The 17,146-nt window shown below is 36.4% G+C and overlaps 1 protein-coding gene across 1 annotated transcript; it reads right to left on the reverse strand.

Annotated features, from left to right (window-relative positions):
* Positions 1-1,158: 1,158 nt before the first annotated feature.
* On the reverse strand, positions 1,159-6,010 carry LOC149168171 (uncharacterized). The gene is made up of 4 exons (XM_089426896.1): positions 5,801-6,010; positions 5,506-5,578; positions 1,436-1,552; positions 1,159-1,292 (listed from the first exon to the last, which is right to left on the reverse strand). The coding sequence occupies exons 1-4, from the start codon at positions 6,002-6,004 to the stop codon at positions 1,159-1,161; spliced, it is 528 nt and encodes a 175-aa protein (XP_089283022.1). The 5' UTR covers positions 6,005-6,010.
* Positions 6,011-17,146: the final 11,136 nt, after the last annotated feature.

Here is a 17,146-nt window from a genome sequence, read left to right on the forward strand (position 1 = left end):
TGGAAAAATATAACACACACCTAACAAAGGTAACCATACTATGAAATTGTGCAATAAAATGAGGTCAAGGTCCAATGTAAACATTATGGAAGGGATGAACCAACCAGGGAAATGTAGGATGCTATGAGATAGACAAATTCAGTTTTTTCCAGCCATGAGGTTGCACTAAAGTTGGTGCTTTTCTTCAAAAAGAGGGAAATGTAATACCCCATTTTAGGTACCTTTATTATGATATTGAAATATGTATAGATTAAAATACATGAATTGCGTAATGGCATCCTAATCTTAAATGTAAGCTCCAAGCCAAGATCCCATTGATAAAGGATTCAAGAATCGATAATATGCATAGGAATAAAGTTAGCGGGGTTGAAAACCCAAGTCTATACATGATGTAAATAAAATACCACTTGTCAACTTGGTTGCCTTATGAGAGGGGGACATATGATATGATAAGTAGAACTCACCTAACTCCCTTACCATTTTGAGTGGCAAGACAATACAATGTAAAATACCATAATACCATATCAAGACAAGCACCACCTTCACTAATATGCATTGAATTTTCCATCAACCTTCATTAATTTTCCTTCCATATATATTATAAACCTCATTTTGAGACTTGAGAGGGTTTCTTTTCACATGATGTGTTCATCCATGTAAAGGATAAGAGGAGGAAGACCTACATTCCAACAAATCTTGTTTATAGCTTATTTACATGATTTTGGCATGTAGTAGTGACAAATCTCCAATGTTTTGTTGCATAATATGGCTGAATTCTTACTCCATTGAGGGGATGACAATGGCAGATGCATGCAAGAGACTTGTTATCACATATATTTTGGCATTTCCTTTGCACTAGAAAGTAGGCCAGCAAAGAGCATTTACATTAAAGTTTGTTGCTCTCCTACTCCAAGCTTCTTGGTCTTCGTCTGTTAAAGGAGAATTAAAGGGAAGAAGAAGGCACAAATAGAAGTCAAAACATCAGAAAAGTTTGCACAAAGCACTACTGAATAAGCACACGAGATACCTTCAAATGTGTGCATAATCTAAGTATCAGATACAATTTTTAGTGTGCTATAAGTATGTAAATAAATGTGAGTTCGGTTATAGAAAAAGCAAAGTCCATTCCTTAGAATTACCTTCAAAAACTAAAGGTAATCATGGTGAGGACTGCCCACTCATAATGAAAGCTTGAAGAAGGCTTTGAGCAACATGAGTTTGCTCAGGTGTTCCTGATATTATAACAAGGCCTTCAGTTTCCCCAGGTGTAGGGTCATTCATTATAACTTTTGCTCTAAAAATATGAAAATAACAGCAACAAATAGGATGTAAATCATCAATGAGAAGGTTGATTTAAGAAATAATTTAAGCATAAATTGCACAGTTATAATAACTTATGTAATATCACCCATTTGAATTTTTTCATTAGATAAACAAACCTGTCGAATATGGGCTAAGTTGCTGCCATTCTCCCCATATATAGAGCCAATGACACGTTCTGGGGCAACAACCTCTACAATCATATTTGTCACAACAATTGATTGACTTCCACCACAAAGAAACACAATAATCAGTAAGAATAGCTAAGAATCAAATTTAACTTCCCTTTTCTGTGCTGTTAGGAATACAAACCTTCTTAGGCTTCCTCTTTGTGGATACGCTCTTCCATAGTCAATCATGCTCCTTGCACTGACACCACCCATTCCCTAGTACCACAACATTGATTAAAAAAAATTAGAATTTATCCAACTGATTTTGAAAAAATAGCATTCTTCAGATACACATCAACCATCATGTTATTAATGTGTATTAAACCTCCAAAGAAAGAATTTCCATAAATATTATATCAAAATTAATAAAATATTAAGATATCCTTATGGCAACAATTATATCATAAATAGCTACCATCAAAATGGTCATTTATAATGCCTTATTGACACTACCCATGGACTTGATGATGGTGGTTGGTCAATGTTGTGATCCATTCCTCCAGGACGATGCACATTGCGAGGGAGTCCTGGACGATTAACATTATGGGGTACACATCCTCCGTGATCAATGTCATGTAGGGGCCCTCTATAATGATGATACATTCCAGGAGGTGAACCAAGTTCAAGTCTTCCCTTAAATGATGCCTTTGGTTAAGGAATTGGAGGCATGTGCTCAGGGTAAATATGAACACCAACAACTGGAATAGGTTTCTCTGGAAATATATTATTTTTCATCCTTGTTGATATCTGTACAAGTGCTTATTAAACTGCTCCCTACCCTTGGTTCACTAGTGACTTGCAGTAATTAAAACATATTTGTAAATTTTCATTCATAGAAACCAACTGGCATGAACTACGAATTTCACTTGATATTAAAAAAATGCAGCAAAGGGGATTATGTAAGAATTACTAATTACTATATTGAAGATACCTGCATAACTTCATCATTTTGGAATGCACATTTTGGCACTTGGTCCTTGCCAAAAATATTTATATTTGATCGGATTAATTTTCTCATCTTAGAAATAATTATGCCACCCTTTCCAAGCAAACACCCAATCTGGTTTGATGGAACAAGGAGTCTTGCTGTTGAAAATTTATCTTGCTCAGGTCCAGAAGTGACAACATGATTGTACACCTGAAGAAGAGCATTTTGTGCAGGAGAAAGTCTACCTTCTGGGAGCTGCAATAGGATTTTATTCAACGTGACAAACTATTTCAGAAGCAAGGGGCTTAATTGTCAACCGAGGGGGGCTTCCTTAAATAACTAAGTCTTCAACACACGTAAATGAGTTGAAGGATTTGAAGGACTTACATTAAATCGGGCTTATAAGGAGATACGGTTTTAGCTTCCAGATTCTAATGTATGTGGAAGAACCTATGGGTGCAAGAATGACGGGTTTAATTAGTTTTATGCAAATCTGGAAAGTAAAATGGAAAACCGAAGTATATAACCAAATTTAAAATATTTCATAACGATTCAATTAAAATCATACAAGTGCGCAGAATATTCAAGCAATTGATCTAGTTTAATCTCGCCAAGAAATAGTTATGAAATGCAGATTTTCAAGGACCTGAGTAGAGTCTTTAGTCCACAAGTGAGAGATCAAATGTGAATGCTTTGTTAAGGTAAAAATTTAAAACTCATATATGTTACAACGAACAAGTGGCAAAAGGATGGTTGGAAATTTGCTCAGAGATTATGATTTGTTTGTGTACTTTCCATAATTATATTATGGACGATAAAGAGGTTTAAAATTTGAACTTTAGATGAGGTTGGAAGTGAAGATTAGTTTCTATAAGTAATCGGGGCATGGTCTTAAAAGGCAAGGTTTTATAGTGCTAATTTCACTTGTTCTAGGGTTGTTAGCTGCTGTACAAGGCATGCTACAACCACTAGTTTAACTGCTGTAATGTGAATTCCACAACCCTCTATTCACTCTACTGAAGAAGATTTGCATCAAGCTCTTGGGAGAAAATGTATATAACTGAAAATACTTGGTAAAAAACAAAGACTTTGCTCAAAATTTTTAGCCATTTATGGCGTCAAAATTTTAAAGAGACAATAAGTCAATAAAAATCTCATAACCAAGAATGACTATATCGGTATTATGCTATCCAAAATAAGCTTGAGGTATGAGAGGTTCTTTCATTTGTATTCAATAATATGAGATAAAATGTATCAAACTCGGGCAAACATTTATATAAAGTGTTGTTTGAAGGGCACAAAGACTAGTGACGAAGAACAAAATGTGGCAGTTGTAATGTGTTAAAAAAAGTTTAAAGAACTCAAATGATTTGTCAAAATTGTTTTAGCAAATAAAGGTCAAACGGTGTTGAGCATTTTGCCTTGCATAAGAAGAAGGTAAATGTGGAAACAAAGACAACCAAATGGATGTTTAGAATATTAGAGGTCAACTTATTTAAAGAAATGAGGACAAATTTTCATAAAGAAAAATATTAACCATAGGATAAAGGTCGATCATGGATGGTGGTGTGACTTGTTATAGAAATTTCCTTGTGTATTATAAGGGCAAGTGTTAGCATTTAATAATAACTGCCATTCATTTTTTTAATAATTTTCCTCCATTTAATATGGAGCAACTTCCAACATTGAATAACAACTGCCTTGATTTTATTATCGTTATCTTACATGCATTAAAACCTAGATGAACTATAGTGATTGATCTATATAAATAAGAAATGAAGCTAATATTTTTCCTTTGCTCTTAAGTTTTTCATTTTGAAAATGTTACTTATGGTAACTTACAACTATCCTTTCTCTAAATGGATTCATTATGATGGGAATTTCTATGCTGTCAAATGAGCTAGGACTTGTACCGGGCCCCATTCACTCCCACTGTGAGGGGTGAGCGGGGGGGAGGTGTGTTTGAATGTTTAGGTCTCAGCGTTAATACAAATTTGATCACCCTCCGCCTTGTTTGTTATATCAGATGCTAATTAAATTAACGAGGCTAATATTTTTCCTTTGCTCTTGATTTTTTCATTTTGAAAGTGTCACTTATGGTAACTTACAACTATCCTTTCTCTAAATGGATTCATTATGATGGGAATTTCTATGCTTTCAAATGAGCCAGGACTTGTACCAGGCCCCATTCACTCCCACTGTGAGGGGTGAACGAGGGGGAGGTGTGTTTGAATGTTTAGGTCTCAGCGTTAATACAAATTTGATCACCCCCCGCCTTGTTTGTTATATCAGATGCTAATTAAATTAACGAGGCTAATATTTTTCCTTTGCTCTTGATTTTTTCATTTTGAAAGTGTCACTTATGGTAACTTACAACTATCCTTTCTTTAAATGGATTCATTATGATGGGAATTTCTATGCTGTCAAATGAGCCAAGACTTGTACCGGGCCCCATTCACTCCCACTGTGAGGGGTGAGCGAGGGGGAGGTGTGTTTGAATGTGTAGGTCTCAGCGTTAATACAAATTTGATCACCCCCCGCCTTGTTTGTTATATCAGATGCTAATTAAATTTGTTTTTCATAATTGCAACCATTTCAGCCATAATTTCCTTTTATGCATTCTCATTGTAATTTAAACTTTTGGGAAGATTTACATATTGATATCATACTACTTGTACTTCCTCATCATCACACCTTGTTACAACAAACATGGTTTTTGGGCCAAAGGAATCTCCATTTTTCTTGAGGTAGATCTCAGTTGAAGCATCATCCTATCATAGTGATTATGTTGCTTGATATAATAAATTCAACAACTGCAGTGGTTGTTAGTCAGTCTCATTAGTTTATCAATTACTGAATAATGACATTTTGTATCCTATTGTAACAAATTTACAAGAACATATAGTTTCAGTAATTCTAAATATCATGCAATGGCAAATTTGACTGTTGTTGTTGCAGGATTATTCATTGTACATAGATTCTATACCTTTGGAAACTGGGAAAAGGAGTCCTCCATTGCATCTTTGAAAAAAAGGAGAAATTGTGACTTTCCACATATTTTTCAGAACAATCAATCATGTGGAAACCTTCCTAGGCTTCCTCTTTGTGGATACCCTCTTCCATAGTCAGTCATGCTCCTTGCACTGCCACCACCCATTCCGTAGCACCACAATATTGATTAAAAAATATAATTTATCCAACTACTTTTGAAAAAATAACATTCTCTATATCCACATTGACCATCATGTTATTAACCTGTATTAAACCTCCAGAGAGAATTGCATAAATGGTATATAAAAATTAATAAAATATCAGAAGATCCTTATGTCAGCAATTCTATCATAAATAGCTACAATCAAAATGGTCATCTATAAAGCCTTACTTGCACTGCCCATGGACCTGGTGATGGTGGTTGGTCAATGTTGTGATGCATTCCTCCAGGACAATGCACATTGGGAGGGAATCCTAGATGATCAACATTGTGAGGTAACCGTCCTCCTTGATCAATGTCCTCTAGGGGTCCTCCATAATGAGGATACATTCCAGGAGGTGAACCAGGTTCAGGTCTTCCCCTAAATGGTGCCATTGGTCCAAGAACTGGAGGCATGTGCTCAGGGTAAATACCAAACCAACAACTTGAACGTGTTTTTCTGGAAATATTTTTTTTTGCAACCTTGATGATATATGTATAAGTGTTTCTTTAACTACCCCTTTTCACCAGTGACCCACAATACTTAAAACATATTTGAAATTTTTCATTCAGAGAAACCAACAGGCATGAACTACAAATTTCACCTGATATTAAAAAATTGCAGCAAAGGGAATTATGTAATAATTACTAATTACTATATTGAAGATACCTACACAACTTCATCATTTTGGGATGCACTTTTTGGAAATTGGTCCTTGCCAAAAATACATATATTTTATCTAGTTAATTTTCTCATCTTAGAAATAATTATGCCACCCTTTCCAAGAAAACATCCAAACTGGTTTGATGGAATAAGGGGTCTTGATGTTAAAAAATTATCTTTCTCGGGTCCAAAAATGGCAACTTGATTGTACACCCGAAGAAGAGCATTTTGTGCAGGAGAAAGTCTACCTTCTAGGAGTTGCAATAGGAATTTATCAACATGCCAAACTATTTTAGAAGCATATCACGAAAAACGCATGAAAAGTACGACCATTCAATTGCATTTTTAGATAACATGAAGTTTTCATAGTAGATAAAAGTGAACATGGGTCCTTGCACTCACATCCATTTCCTTTTTTTTCACCTAACAACCTAAAAGCTTAAGGCACAAAACCAAAAAAGGTTGCTTGAGTGAACAAATCTAAAGCATTGATGTACAATACTGAAGAAAGAAAAAGCATATGCAAAGAATAAGAGTTGAATGCACAAAAAGTATAAAGCATGTTAAACTATTAAGAGTTACACCAAGCACCAAATTGTTGTACTCTAAAAAACAAGATTCATCTCAACATTTGATGTAGGGGAAAAATCAATAAACCCATAAACACTATAATAGTAAACCCCCTAATGAAACTAGGACGCAGTATAATTAAATTCCATGTACAAAATTACAGGACTTCCATAACAGAGAGGCACAACAAAGAGGCAATATAATAGATAGTGGGACTTTGTTTTCAGCAATAGGAAAAGACATTAATGATCAGGATTAATATGCTACATTCAAAGCAAGAAAGTTGTTTTATGTCCCAAAAATAGGCTTTTCTAGAAGCATATGGGCAAAGTAAGCTCTATGCATCATAAGTTAGGAGTGAAATCTCAGAAAATGAGAGAGCACAACAAAATGTTAATGCGATGGGCCAAAGAAGGTTAGAATGGAGAGAAAAACCTATTGTAGAGAATCTTCCCTTGTGCACTTCAAATTGTAGGTCCTCATTTATTTCCATTAAGCTCAAGAATTTCCTAAGCACAATATTTAGTTCAAAAACCTTGTGTTAAAAGCTTCATGAAAGAAACCAACCAAGGAAAATACTTAATGACTTATTGTAGGAATTTTGAATCATATTCATATTTGTTTCTTCTTAAATACAAATTATTTTGAAACTTTGTTAACGAATATTCCAAGGAAAAATGTTTAAATCAATGAAAGGGTCCATCTTTCTAGACATTTATTTATTGATCTATTTAAACTATCATACTTCAGAAGGATCATGGAGAAAACTGACATAGATAAGAAAAAGAGAGAAAGAAGTTGCATTAAAAATACTACTAAATAATCTAAGTTAAGAACATATTTTGAGGAAAAATATGCAGAAGAATTATTCAGAACTGGTGGAGACGTAAATTGTTGGTGGAAAGAGAGAAGAGAGTCAAAAAGAAAAATAACAAAATATGGTGAATATAAAATTTCAGTTGGATAGTGTGTTTGGAGACAAAAGGAGTGAAAAGATGACCAACTATACAAAATGTAGGTTGTATGTCCCTAAGAATATTCTTGTTATAGATCAATGTCTTGATCCCAATTTAGGCATTTTTTATGTTCAATCCCCTCTCTTAGTTTATGATCATCTAGCTTCTTAAGTTCTAAGTTGTCATTCAAAGTTTAAGCAGGCCTTCAATAGTGATTTTGTTGCATTCCTTTTTATATAAATACCCTTTCTTTTCTATGTGATCAGGATTACATGGAGTATACGAGATGCCAAAACAGTGTTCAATTACATTGTGAAGAAGTTAGGCATAACACTCACAAGAAGGTATTTGCATACCATTTGATTCTCAAGCTTAAAATATACCGTGTAAGACAAAAAAGCCCCGCATCTGAGATTGGAGCAGAAGAGAGCTATTAAACTAAAAGAAACATTTCATTCTTAATCTTAGAAGAAAAACAATAATTGCTTCAAACTTTGCAATGCATATTTTGTAGGTCATTGAAATATATAAGAAATTTGAAAACATTCATGTTATTTTTTTGAGATTTCAGCATTTCATGATTTGTAGTACGAGTACTTTATATTCAATTTCTTGATGGAACATGTGACATGCATGCCCATTGCAAAAACAATGGCAAATGAAGCATCAACTTTAGCTTCCATTTTCAAAGGACCAAGTTGTACGCAAAATTTTCAATCCAAATAAGAAGAAGAGAGAAAAATTAAATATGCAATGTCACCTTTCATCAAAGAACTAGTGAAAATTCATTAAGGAAACAAAACAACTTCAAGAGTTTGTAATTTCTCTTTCAACTATGTAAAAGCACTAGCTTGAACAATGCATAATGATTCGAGAGATACTTGATATCTAGAGGGCTTCCATTTTTTGGTTGTTGTTCCCACAATTCATCCAAGAGAAAAGTAAGAATGAAAGCATGTATTTGTCACATCCCACACCATTGTAAAGCTTCCTTTGACTGTGCTCCACATCCCATTGTAGTATCATAATAGAAAATTTGTTTAGACCTTCTAATGAAAGTAACATTATAAGGGCAACTCAAATGAAATTTCTGATATCAAACCAAAAAATTATATTTGTTTTGAACTGTATCTAAAATTATAAATTGATGGTTTTGATGCACACCAAAATGCAATCAACAAATTTGTTTTCATGCTCCTCTCCAATAGCCTCAAATGTTTCCACCAAGGGTGTAAAGAGACCATAGCCTAAGCCCACCAGAATGCTTCCAATAAGGCCTACCAATGGCCACAAAATTAGTGGCACTGGTAGGCCTATACATAACATAGCATTTAAAGTTGCTCCTAGTCGTTTGGCTTTAACTTCAAAAAAAATGATGGCATAAGCACTCAAGCATTGTTTCAATTGAATTGGTCCTATGATTTTAGTTGCTTTCAAATATGATTTTTATTTTGTACTTCTTAAAAACTAATCTCTATGATTTCAAATAAAATGATAATGATGCTAAGTAGCCAAGAATGAGAAAAAGCACTTGAAGTGAATACCTGACCATGCAAACATATGTCCAGATCACATGTGTCGGACAAAGGCCAAAAATCACTGTTGAATTTCCAATTGTCATCACAAGACATACAAATGGAAAAAAAATTGCACCTACAAGCATTTCCATTCAAACAAAAGCATTTCCAGCACTAGATAAATGCCATGAATATCAAACAACTTTCATCTCTTTAACTACTCAAACATGAATGTAATATGCAAAGAAACTTATACACCCTCCAAAGAGAGAACCTAATAACACGTAGAAAGAACAAATAAAAATGTTCAAGAAGAAGGAAACATGCCACAACTATACAAACCATGATGAATGGATATACCAACCTTGTTACAAAATAGTGAGGCTTCAACAACTAAAAGAAGTTTCTTATTCACTCGAACCAATATCACTTCCACATCCATAATCCCATTCTAGTTCTGAACACACACCATTAAAACAAATGAATGTATTTTTTTAGCGAGACCTACCTAAACTATAAGACTCCCTTAAGATCAAAACTGAAAGTAATTTTAAAAGGCCAACTTAATCGAATATCAGAATTTTAATTCAAATTAAAAATGCAACTGAGTTAGAAGTTATCAATAAATTTGATAAATTTTGTTGAATTTCTAAGGTATTGTTTTTGTGGTTGAATAATTCAATTAGGAAAATTTCCTCTTCAATAAAATGGCGATATGCCAAACATATAAAATTGATAATTCTTACCATGAGTTAATGTTATTTCTTGGTTTCCTTTTTGATAGCGTTCATTTTGGTATTGGTCGGCTTCAATAGCGGGTCTTAGCTAATTGAAATCTTTTCTCTACAAGAGCTGTGGAAAATTAGGGATTAGGATCAAGTGAGAAGCAAAATATGGAAAGAATTGAGGAACCAATAAAGAACTAGACTGTATTACCTGTAGGGAGGTGGCATTGGAAATGGTGATTAAACTCACACTCAATATGATGAATAGGAGAAGCCATATTGTAGATTTCACGCATTGATTTTTTTATTTCATATTGGCTTCATTTGCACAAACAAAAGAACACACATAAGAAGGTTCTTGTAACATTTGAAAACATAGTAGAGAGAGCGTGCATGGTTGCGAAGTCATCTTATCCACCCACAAGGAAAGAAAAGGGTTAGGGTTTTCCAAGTGTTAACTCAGAGAATTGAATGTCGCCATAACCATTGGAGCTTCATGATACCATCGATTTCAATATCGAGGTGTATAAGTGAACCCATTAGGAATTATAATTCATATATTAAGGTATTTAATACATTAAAGGCATGTCAACCTACTTTGCAATATGTAATTACAGCTAGGGTTTCCTAAAGAAAAATAAAAAAATAATAATTAAAAATAAAATAAAAAACTTTATACAATTAAAAAATTATAATTAGAAATTAAAGATGAGAAGAAACCATCAAATAGGAATGCTACTTAGGATTTTAGGGGCTTCAATGGTTGTGTCTCCTTGCTGAAATTTATGTTGTTATGATTCTCACCCTGTTCAGTAGGTGGGCTAGCAAGGGTTCCAACTGTTATCATCCACCTTCTTCATTGTTCTAGCAAATAGGCTAAGAAGAATTTGATTTCCGAACCATCAAATTCATTGGATTTTTACGATTCTCAATACATTAGAACAAATTGGAAAAAATATATATCACTTTATCCACCTAAATGTTATTCCCCATAGCATGAACCCTCCACTCAATTGTTTCTGTTCAACTCATACAAAACAAGGAAGTCTATTTTATAGAAAACATGAGCATATAGTAGGATTATTGCTTGAATGCAACACTATCATGGGACTATTCTATGGGTTAGATCCCCAACCTTGTAACTACGTGGCACTACATTGATGTTGGCTTGAATAGGGAGCTCTTTCTATCTGTAACATATGGATAACGTGCAGGTGTAGGGATGAATTCACAACATCAACCTTATATAAGTGAAAGCCACATAATATGTAAATTCATTGTCACACCACTAAAACAATAGAAATATTTCTTTACAGAGCACACCCAACATGGTGGACGCGTGTTTGATTCTCATGGAATAAGTGTTTGAATATCCCTTGAATTTCAAAAAGTGAAGTAAAGATGATCATTGTGAAAATTTCCCAGAGATTTCACGAGATGCTTGAAGACGACTCATCATAACACTTTCTATATCCCTTCACTGAAACTATAACCTGCTTATAATGAAATTTCCCAAAGTGCTAGTCGATATATATTAAGTGCAATATTCATACATCAATATGTGATTTGTGAGCTAAATTTCCTTCATTCTGAATATATTCATGGTAGAATAGAAGACAATGACAAAGATGGAGAGACTGGTGGGAGCTCGATTATATATCTAGCTCTTGTCCATTCGTACTTACTCGAACATTGAGGTAAGTTCTTTAATTCTTTGATTATGTAGGACGTTCTGGTGATCTTTTATTCAAATCATCTTCAATGGTGAATGATTGAGGTTTCTTGTAGGGTAAGAAATTTCAACCCCCACTCCAATTATCAGTTTTCCTTATCACTCCATGCATTTAGTTTTAAATCCAAGCATGATAAAAATTCTAAAATCTGGAAATGATAATATTTTTCTGAAGACACAAATTTAGAGATTTCACAACTGCTGAAATTGTAGAAATAAAACACAACAAAATTATGACAGCCACACACAAAAAATAACACAGTGATTTTTGGTCAATTGACCCAGGAAAAACCCCCTACAACTCTTGGGGAAAACCAGTTTGAGAGCTCTTCTTTATTTCTGAAAATGCTTTTATAGAGAAATTGAAATACGCAGTAAAAATTCAGCAAACCAAAAATTACAACGTATCTCAATTTTCGTGCTTGAACTCCACCTCAAAAATTGTGCCAATCAACAAATAGCCAAAACATAAATTTTTACAACAATAAAACAACAATAAGTGTTGTACGACCAACCTCGAAAAATGTGCCCAAAGCTTGCTGTCCCTCTTCCTCGATTTTTGTGCCTTTCTACTGCTGTACGATTTTTCCTTGGGATGCGTGCCAATAAATGTTGCTGAAATGTCTTCTTGCTGCTCTCCTTCACTTCCTCACTGCTCAAAAATTTTCTCTTTGCTCTCTCTTCTCTTTCTCTAAAATGCTCATGAAAGGATGAATTGATCTTTTCCTCTTCTCTTCTCCTTTTATTCTCTAAATGACCTTTTGGGTTACCCTAAGATCTAATGGCTGAGATTCATTTAGATCTAGGGATGAGAATAAATGTGCATTTAATTCTCACTTTCTATTTTTTAACTCACCCACTTAAATAAAGACCCACTTAGCCTTTTATTTCCATAGTCACTTTTTCACTTTCTAATTCTTCATTCACTTTAATAAAATCACCTTTAAATTAGAATGTAACTTTACCACTTATAAAGTCACTTTTAAGTTAAATTGACTTTACCACTTATAAAGTCACTTTAGGATAAAAGTAAAAAATAAATTTGGACACTTTTCCCTAGGACAAAGATCAAAGCCTTAGGGAACCACTTGTCCTTTGGTACCCAAATTTTAGCACTCCCTCTTACTGAGGAAAGTGTTCCTCACCACTCCCATCTTATCTCTGAAGTATACATGCTTGCCCCGTGGTAAGGCTTTGGTGAAAATGTCCGCTACCTGCTCATTTGTGGAAATGTACTCAAGCTTAACAACTTCCTTTTGGACATAGCCTCTAATGAAATGATACTTGATCTCAATATGCTTCGACCTATCATGAAAAACTAGATTCTCCGTTAGTTTTATGCAACTATGATTATCACACTAAATTACTGAAGGTATCAATCCCTGACCAAATAGACCAAACAACACCTTGCGAAGCCATATGGCTTCACAACTAGCCAAACTAGAAGCCATATACTCTGCCTCAGCTGCTTAATGCAACTGACTATTATTTCCAGTTGATCCACGACACAACTGCCAAACCCAACCCAAAATAGCACCCAGAAGTACTCTTCCTATCTAAAGTAAAATCTACCCAATCTGAATCCGTGTACCCTGCCAATCTCACTCCATCACCCTATCTATAATCCAAACAGAAATCCACAGTCCCCTGCAAGTAACGAAGAATGTGTTTTGCAGCCACCCAGTGCAATCTCTTGGGCTCACACATGAACTAAATCATGGTGTTAACTGCAAAACATATATATGGTCGAGTGTTGACCAAATACATCAAACAACCAATCAACTGTCTGTATAGAGTAGGATCCACCAACTCGGAATCAGAAGCACGAAGCTTCTTCCAGTTAGTTATCATCGGTGTAGACATGGGTTTGTAGTCCTCCATGTGAAATCTGCTAAGAATATCCACAATGTACTTCCCTTGTCCCAGGAAGAAATTCCCCTCCTCCTGCCACACCTCCAATCCCAGAAAATAATGCATCAAGCCGATATCCTTCATCTCAAACTATGATGTAAGTTCTCTCTTGCAACCTTCAATGAGTCTCTCTACACCAGTGATGATCAAGTCATCAACATACAACACCAGAATGAGAGGCTCCTCACCCACCATAATGAAGTATAGGTTCGGATCAACCTCACTCTTTGTGAAACCCAACTGCTACAAGTATGTATCCATCATCAAGTACTAAGATCTAGGAGCTTTCTTCAGGCCATAGAGTGCCTTTTTCAATCTGCATACATGGGACTCCTTCCCATGCACCTCAAAGCCCTGCAGTTGCTCTATATAAACCTCCTCCAGAATGAAGCCATTGAGAAATGCGGTCTTCACATCCATCTGGTGGATCTTCCAACACATCTCTGTTGTAATCGATATAATGGAGCGAATAGATGTATACCGAACTACGGGAGTGAAGGTCTCCTCATAGTCAACTCCCTCTACTTGTGAGAACCCTCTCGCCACAAATCGAGCCTTGAACTTCTCGATGCTACCATATGCAACATGCTTTATCTTGTAGAGCCATCTGGAAGTAACAACTGATTTACCTTCAGGCCTCGGTACTACCTCCCAAACATTTTTCTTCATAATAGAAGAATACTCCTCCATCATGGCCTCTCTCTAGACCTGCTGGCTAGCTGCCTCCTCATAACTAGAAGGCTCAGAGTCAACAATGCTTGTTACTAATGCCATGTAACTACAAAACCGCTTAGGTGGTTTACTCTCTCTAACTTGTCTCTTTGGCGCAGCAACTGATATGGCCTCGCACAAGGTATCTTGAAGCCACTTGGGCTTCCTCTTCCCTGAGCATGCTTCTCCCACCAGAGTGAAAGAATCCTCATCATCATCAGAAGCCTGAACTCTTAAGGCCTGCCAACTAACCATATGCCTGAATCTACGCCTGTAGATGGTGAAGTACTGTGCAAAGTGTCCATTAGTGGACTACCCTGTGAACTGCTCTGTGGACTGCCCTGCATGCTGCCTGAAGAACCACCCACCTGACTCTGAGAACCACTTCTCACTGATGGACTTGACACTATAATCCGTGTACCTCCTGATCCCTGTGACTGACTCAACTGCTCCTAGGGGTCTGATGACTCTAGATACTCTAACTCCTGTGACTTCCTGAAAGCTCTCTCATCCTCGAACTTCACATCCGACCTAACAACCACTTTCCTCTGTGCAGGAATATAAATCCGATAAGCTTTCGAGGTCTCACTATAACCCACAAAGATGCCCTTGTCTGCAATGGGCTCTAGCTTGATACTGTTCTCCTTGGGGACATAGGAATATATAAGGCACCCAAAGATACGAAAGTGCCCAACATTAGGCTTCTTCCTAGAAAAAGCCTCCTCCGAAGTCACATTCCCCAAGGCACGATGTGGACTCCTGTTCTGCAAGTACACAACAATGTTGCAGGCCTCTACCCACAAAAATAAAGGTAACCCCTGATCATGAAGCATGGCTTTGGTCGCCCCTGCAATGGATCTGTTCTTCCTCTCTACAACCCCATTCTGCTGGGGGTAGTAAGCCCCTCCTAATGCCTGCCTCAGCACAAAAATCAACAAACTCACGAAGGGTATACTCCCCTCCATTGTCCAACTCAAGGACTTTGATATTCCTACCTGTCTGGGTCTCCACAAGAGCTTTGACATCTTAAAACCGCTTGAAGACCTCACTCTTGGTCTTCAAGAGATAAATCAAGGTCTTCTTGGAGTGGTCATCAATGAATAAAACATAGTACTCATAGCCACTCAAGGATGCATGAGACATCTGACCACTCACATCAGTATGAATTAAGTCAAGGATCCCGGTCGCTCTTCCATCACTGCTGGGAAAATGGGATCTAGTAAACTTCCCCATAACACATCCTTTGCATACATCAAGGTGATCAGAATTGAAATCTGGCACACCAGTGGTGATCTCCCGCAATGTACTCAAGGACCCATGATAGATATGCCCCATTGTTATAGACATTTTTGTGCCCTACAGCTCCAAGCATGAAATGTCCATAAACCAAGGGCTCCTAAGTCCCTAAAAGTGTTGTTCTAACCCCTAAAGGAACAAGGTCAACAGATTACAGCTTCTCCCAGAAGTTCTCCATGAAAAACTACTCAAAATTGGTCAAAACAGGATCATTGCAGCTGCTCCACTGGCTAGGTGCGTTGCATCTCACCCAAATGCATTGTGAGGGTGCGTTGCATTTCAAAACTCCCTTCTGTGGGGTGCGATGGGCGAGAAATGACAAATGGCAGTGTCATTCCGCGAGGTGGAGAGGCAATGGAAGCTTCCAGAATCTTCTCCTGTGACACTTGCCTGACTGAATTCGACCAAGGATGAGTAATAGGCCCTCAGTCTCCAAGTGGAATCAAGAACTGACAGAGAGAAGACACTAATCAAATCACAAGCTGACTCATCCTCCTTACATATATCTATATATGGATCCCTCATCCCAGAGATCTAGAGGCTGGAATTTTGCAAATTGTAAGGAATTGCTGTTGGTTTCTAGAGACAAACATCAGATTGTTGGGTGATCTATGCTTTGTTTGAGGTGAAGAGGGGCTTCTTTGCTGGGAGGTTGATGCTGGGTCGGAACCACTGGTTGTAACTCCTCCTGGATCTTTTCTTGTTTATCAATAAAAGCTATTTGAGTTCTCCTCCATGCTTTTGTATCATTGATGCTTGTTACGTTTGTATGGTCAATTTAAATCTGATCCTAAGTTGTTTATGAATATAGATCCATGTCTTTGTATAGTGCTATGCTTCTGTGATCTTGCAGGTACTTTATGAAGCTGGGCGTGCTAGGAAACAGGTAGATGGAGACTATCAAAGAAGAGAGGGATCGGATCAAAGGATTAGCGCAAGACAGAGGTTGGTTCTTTCTATTCCTCTCTATCTATAATTCATAAAGGAAATACAAAAGTAGTTTTTCTCTGTTTGTTTCTAAGGTAGCTGTCACACCTTAGTGGGATAGAGCAGTTCTAAATAAACACTTTTCCCTGTAACAAAATGGCGACTCTACTGGGGAGATAATTAGTTTGTTTGTTTATCATTCTTTGTTTTTTGTTTCTTAAACTTATAAGTAGCATTCGAACTGCATTTGCCATAACAAATGCAAAGTAGATAACTGCTGCTTCAATCCATTCACTGGATCTGTTTATGATTTAAACATCTGATTCACAAACTATCTGATTTCCCTTGTGATAGCTCTTAGATCCTCTTTAGATCTACCCCTGATTGTTGCATTACTGATTGCTTTTTACTCGGCCAAAAACCAAAGACTGAACTGCAAACTGTGACCCAGAACCTGGACAGAGTCTCGTTTCTGGCCCAGCGCAGGTACTGTTTAGAGATTCTGAATTTCAGCGCACTTCCCGAAGGG

Source organism: Pinus tabuliformis, chromosome 4_2 (assembly GCF_031772625.1).
Source record: "Pinus tabuliformis cultivar Carrire ecotype Pingquan chromosome 4_2, CPIR1, whole genome shotgun sequence".
Classification (NCBI taxonomy): Eukaryota; Viridiplantae; Streptophyta; class Pinopsida; order Pinales; family Pinaceae; genus Pinus; species Pinus tabuliformis.

Coding starts and splice junctions, on each gene's coding strand:
- LOC149168171 (XM_089426896.1), bottom strand. CDS start 6,004: ATGGCACCATTTAGGGGAAGACCTGAACCTGGTTCACCTCCTGGAATG. Junction 5,579..5,800: donor CAGGTCCATGGGCAGTGCAA/GTAAGGCTTTAT, acceptor TTGTGGTGCTAC/GGAATGGGTGGTGGCAGTGC. Junction 1,553..5,505: donor ACAAAGAGGAAGCCTAGGAA/GGTTTCCACATG, acceptor TGTTTCTTTGTG/GTGGAAGTCAATCAATTGTT.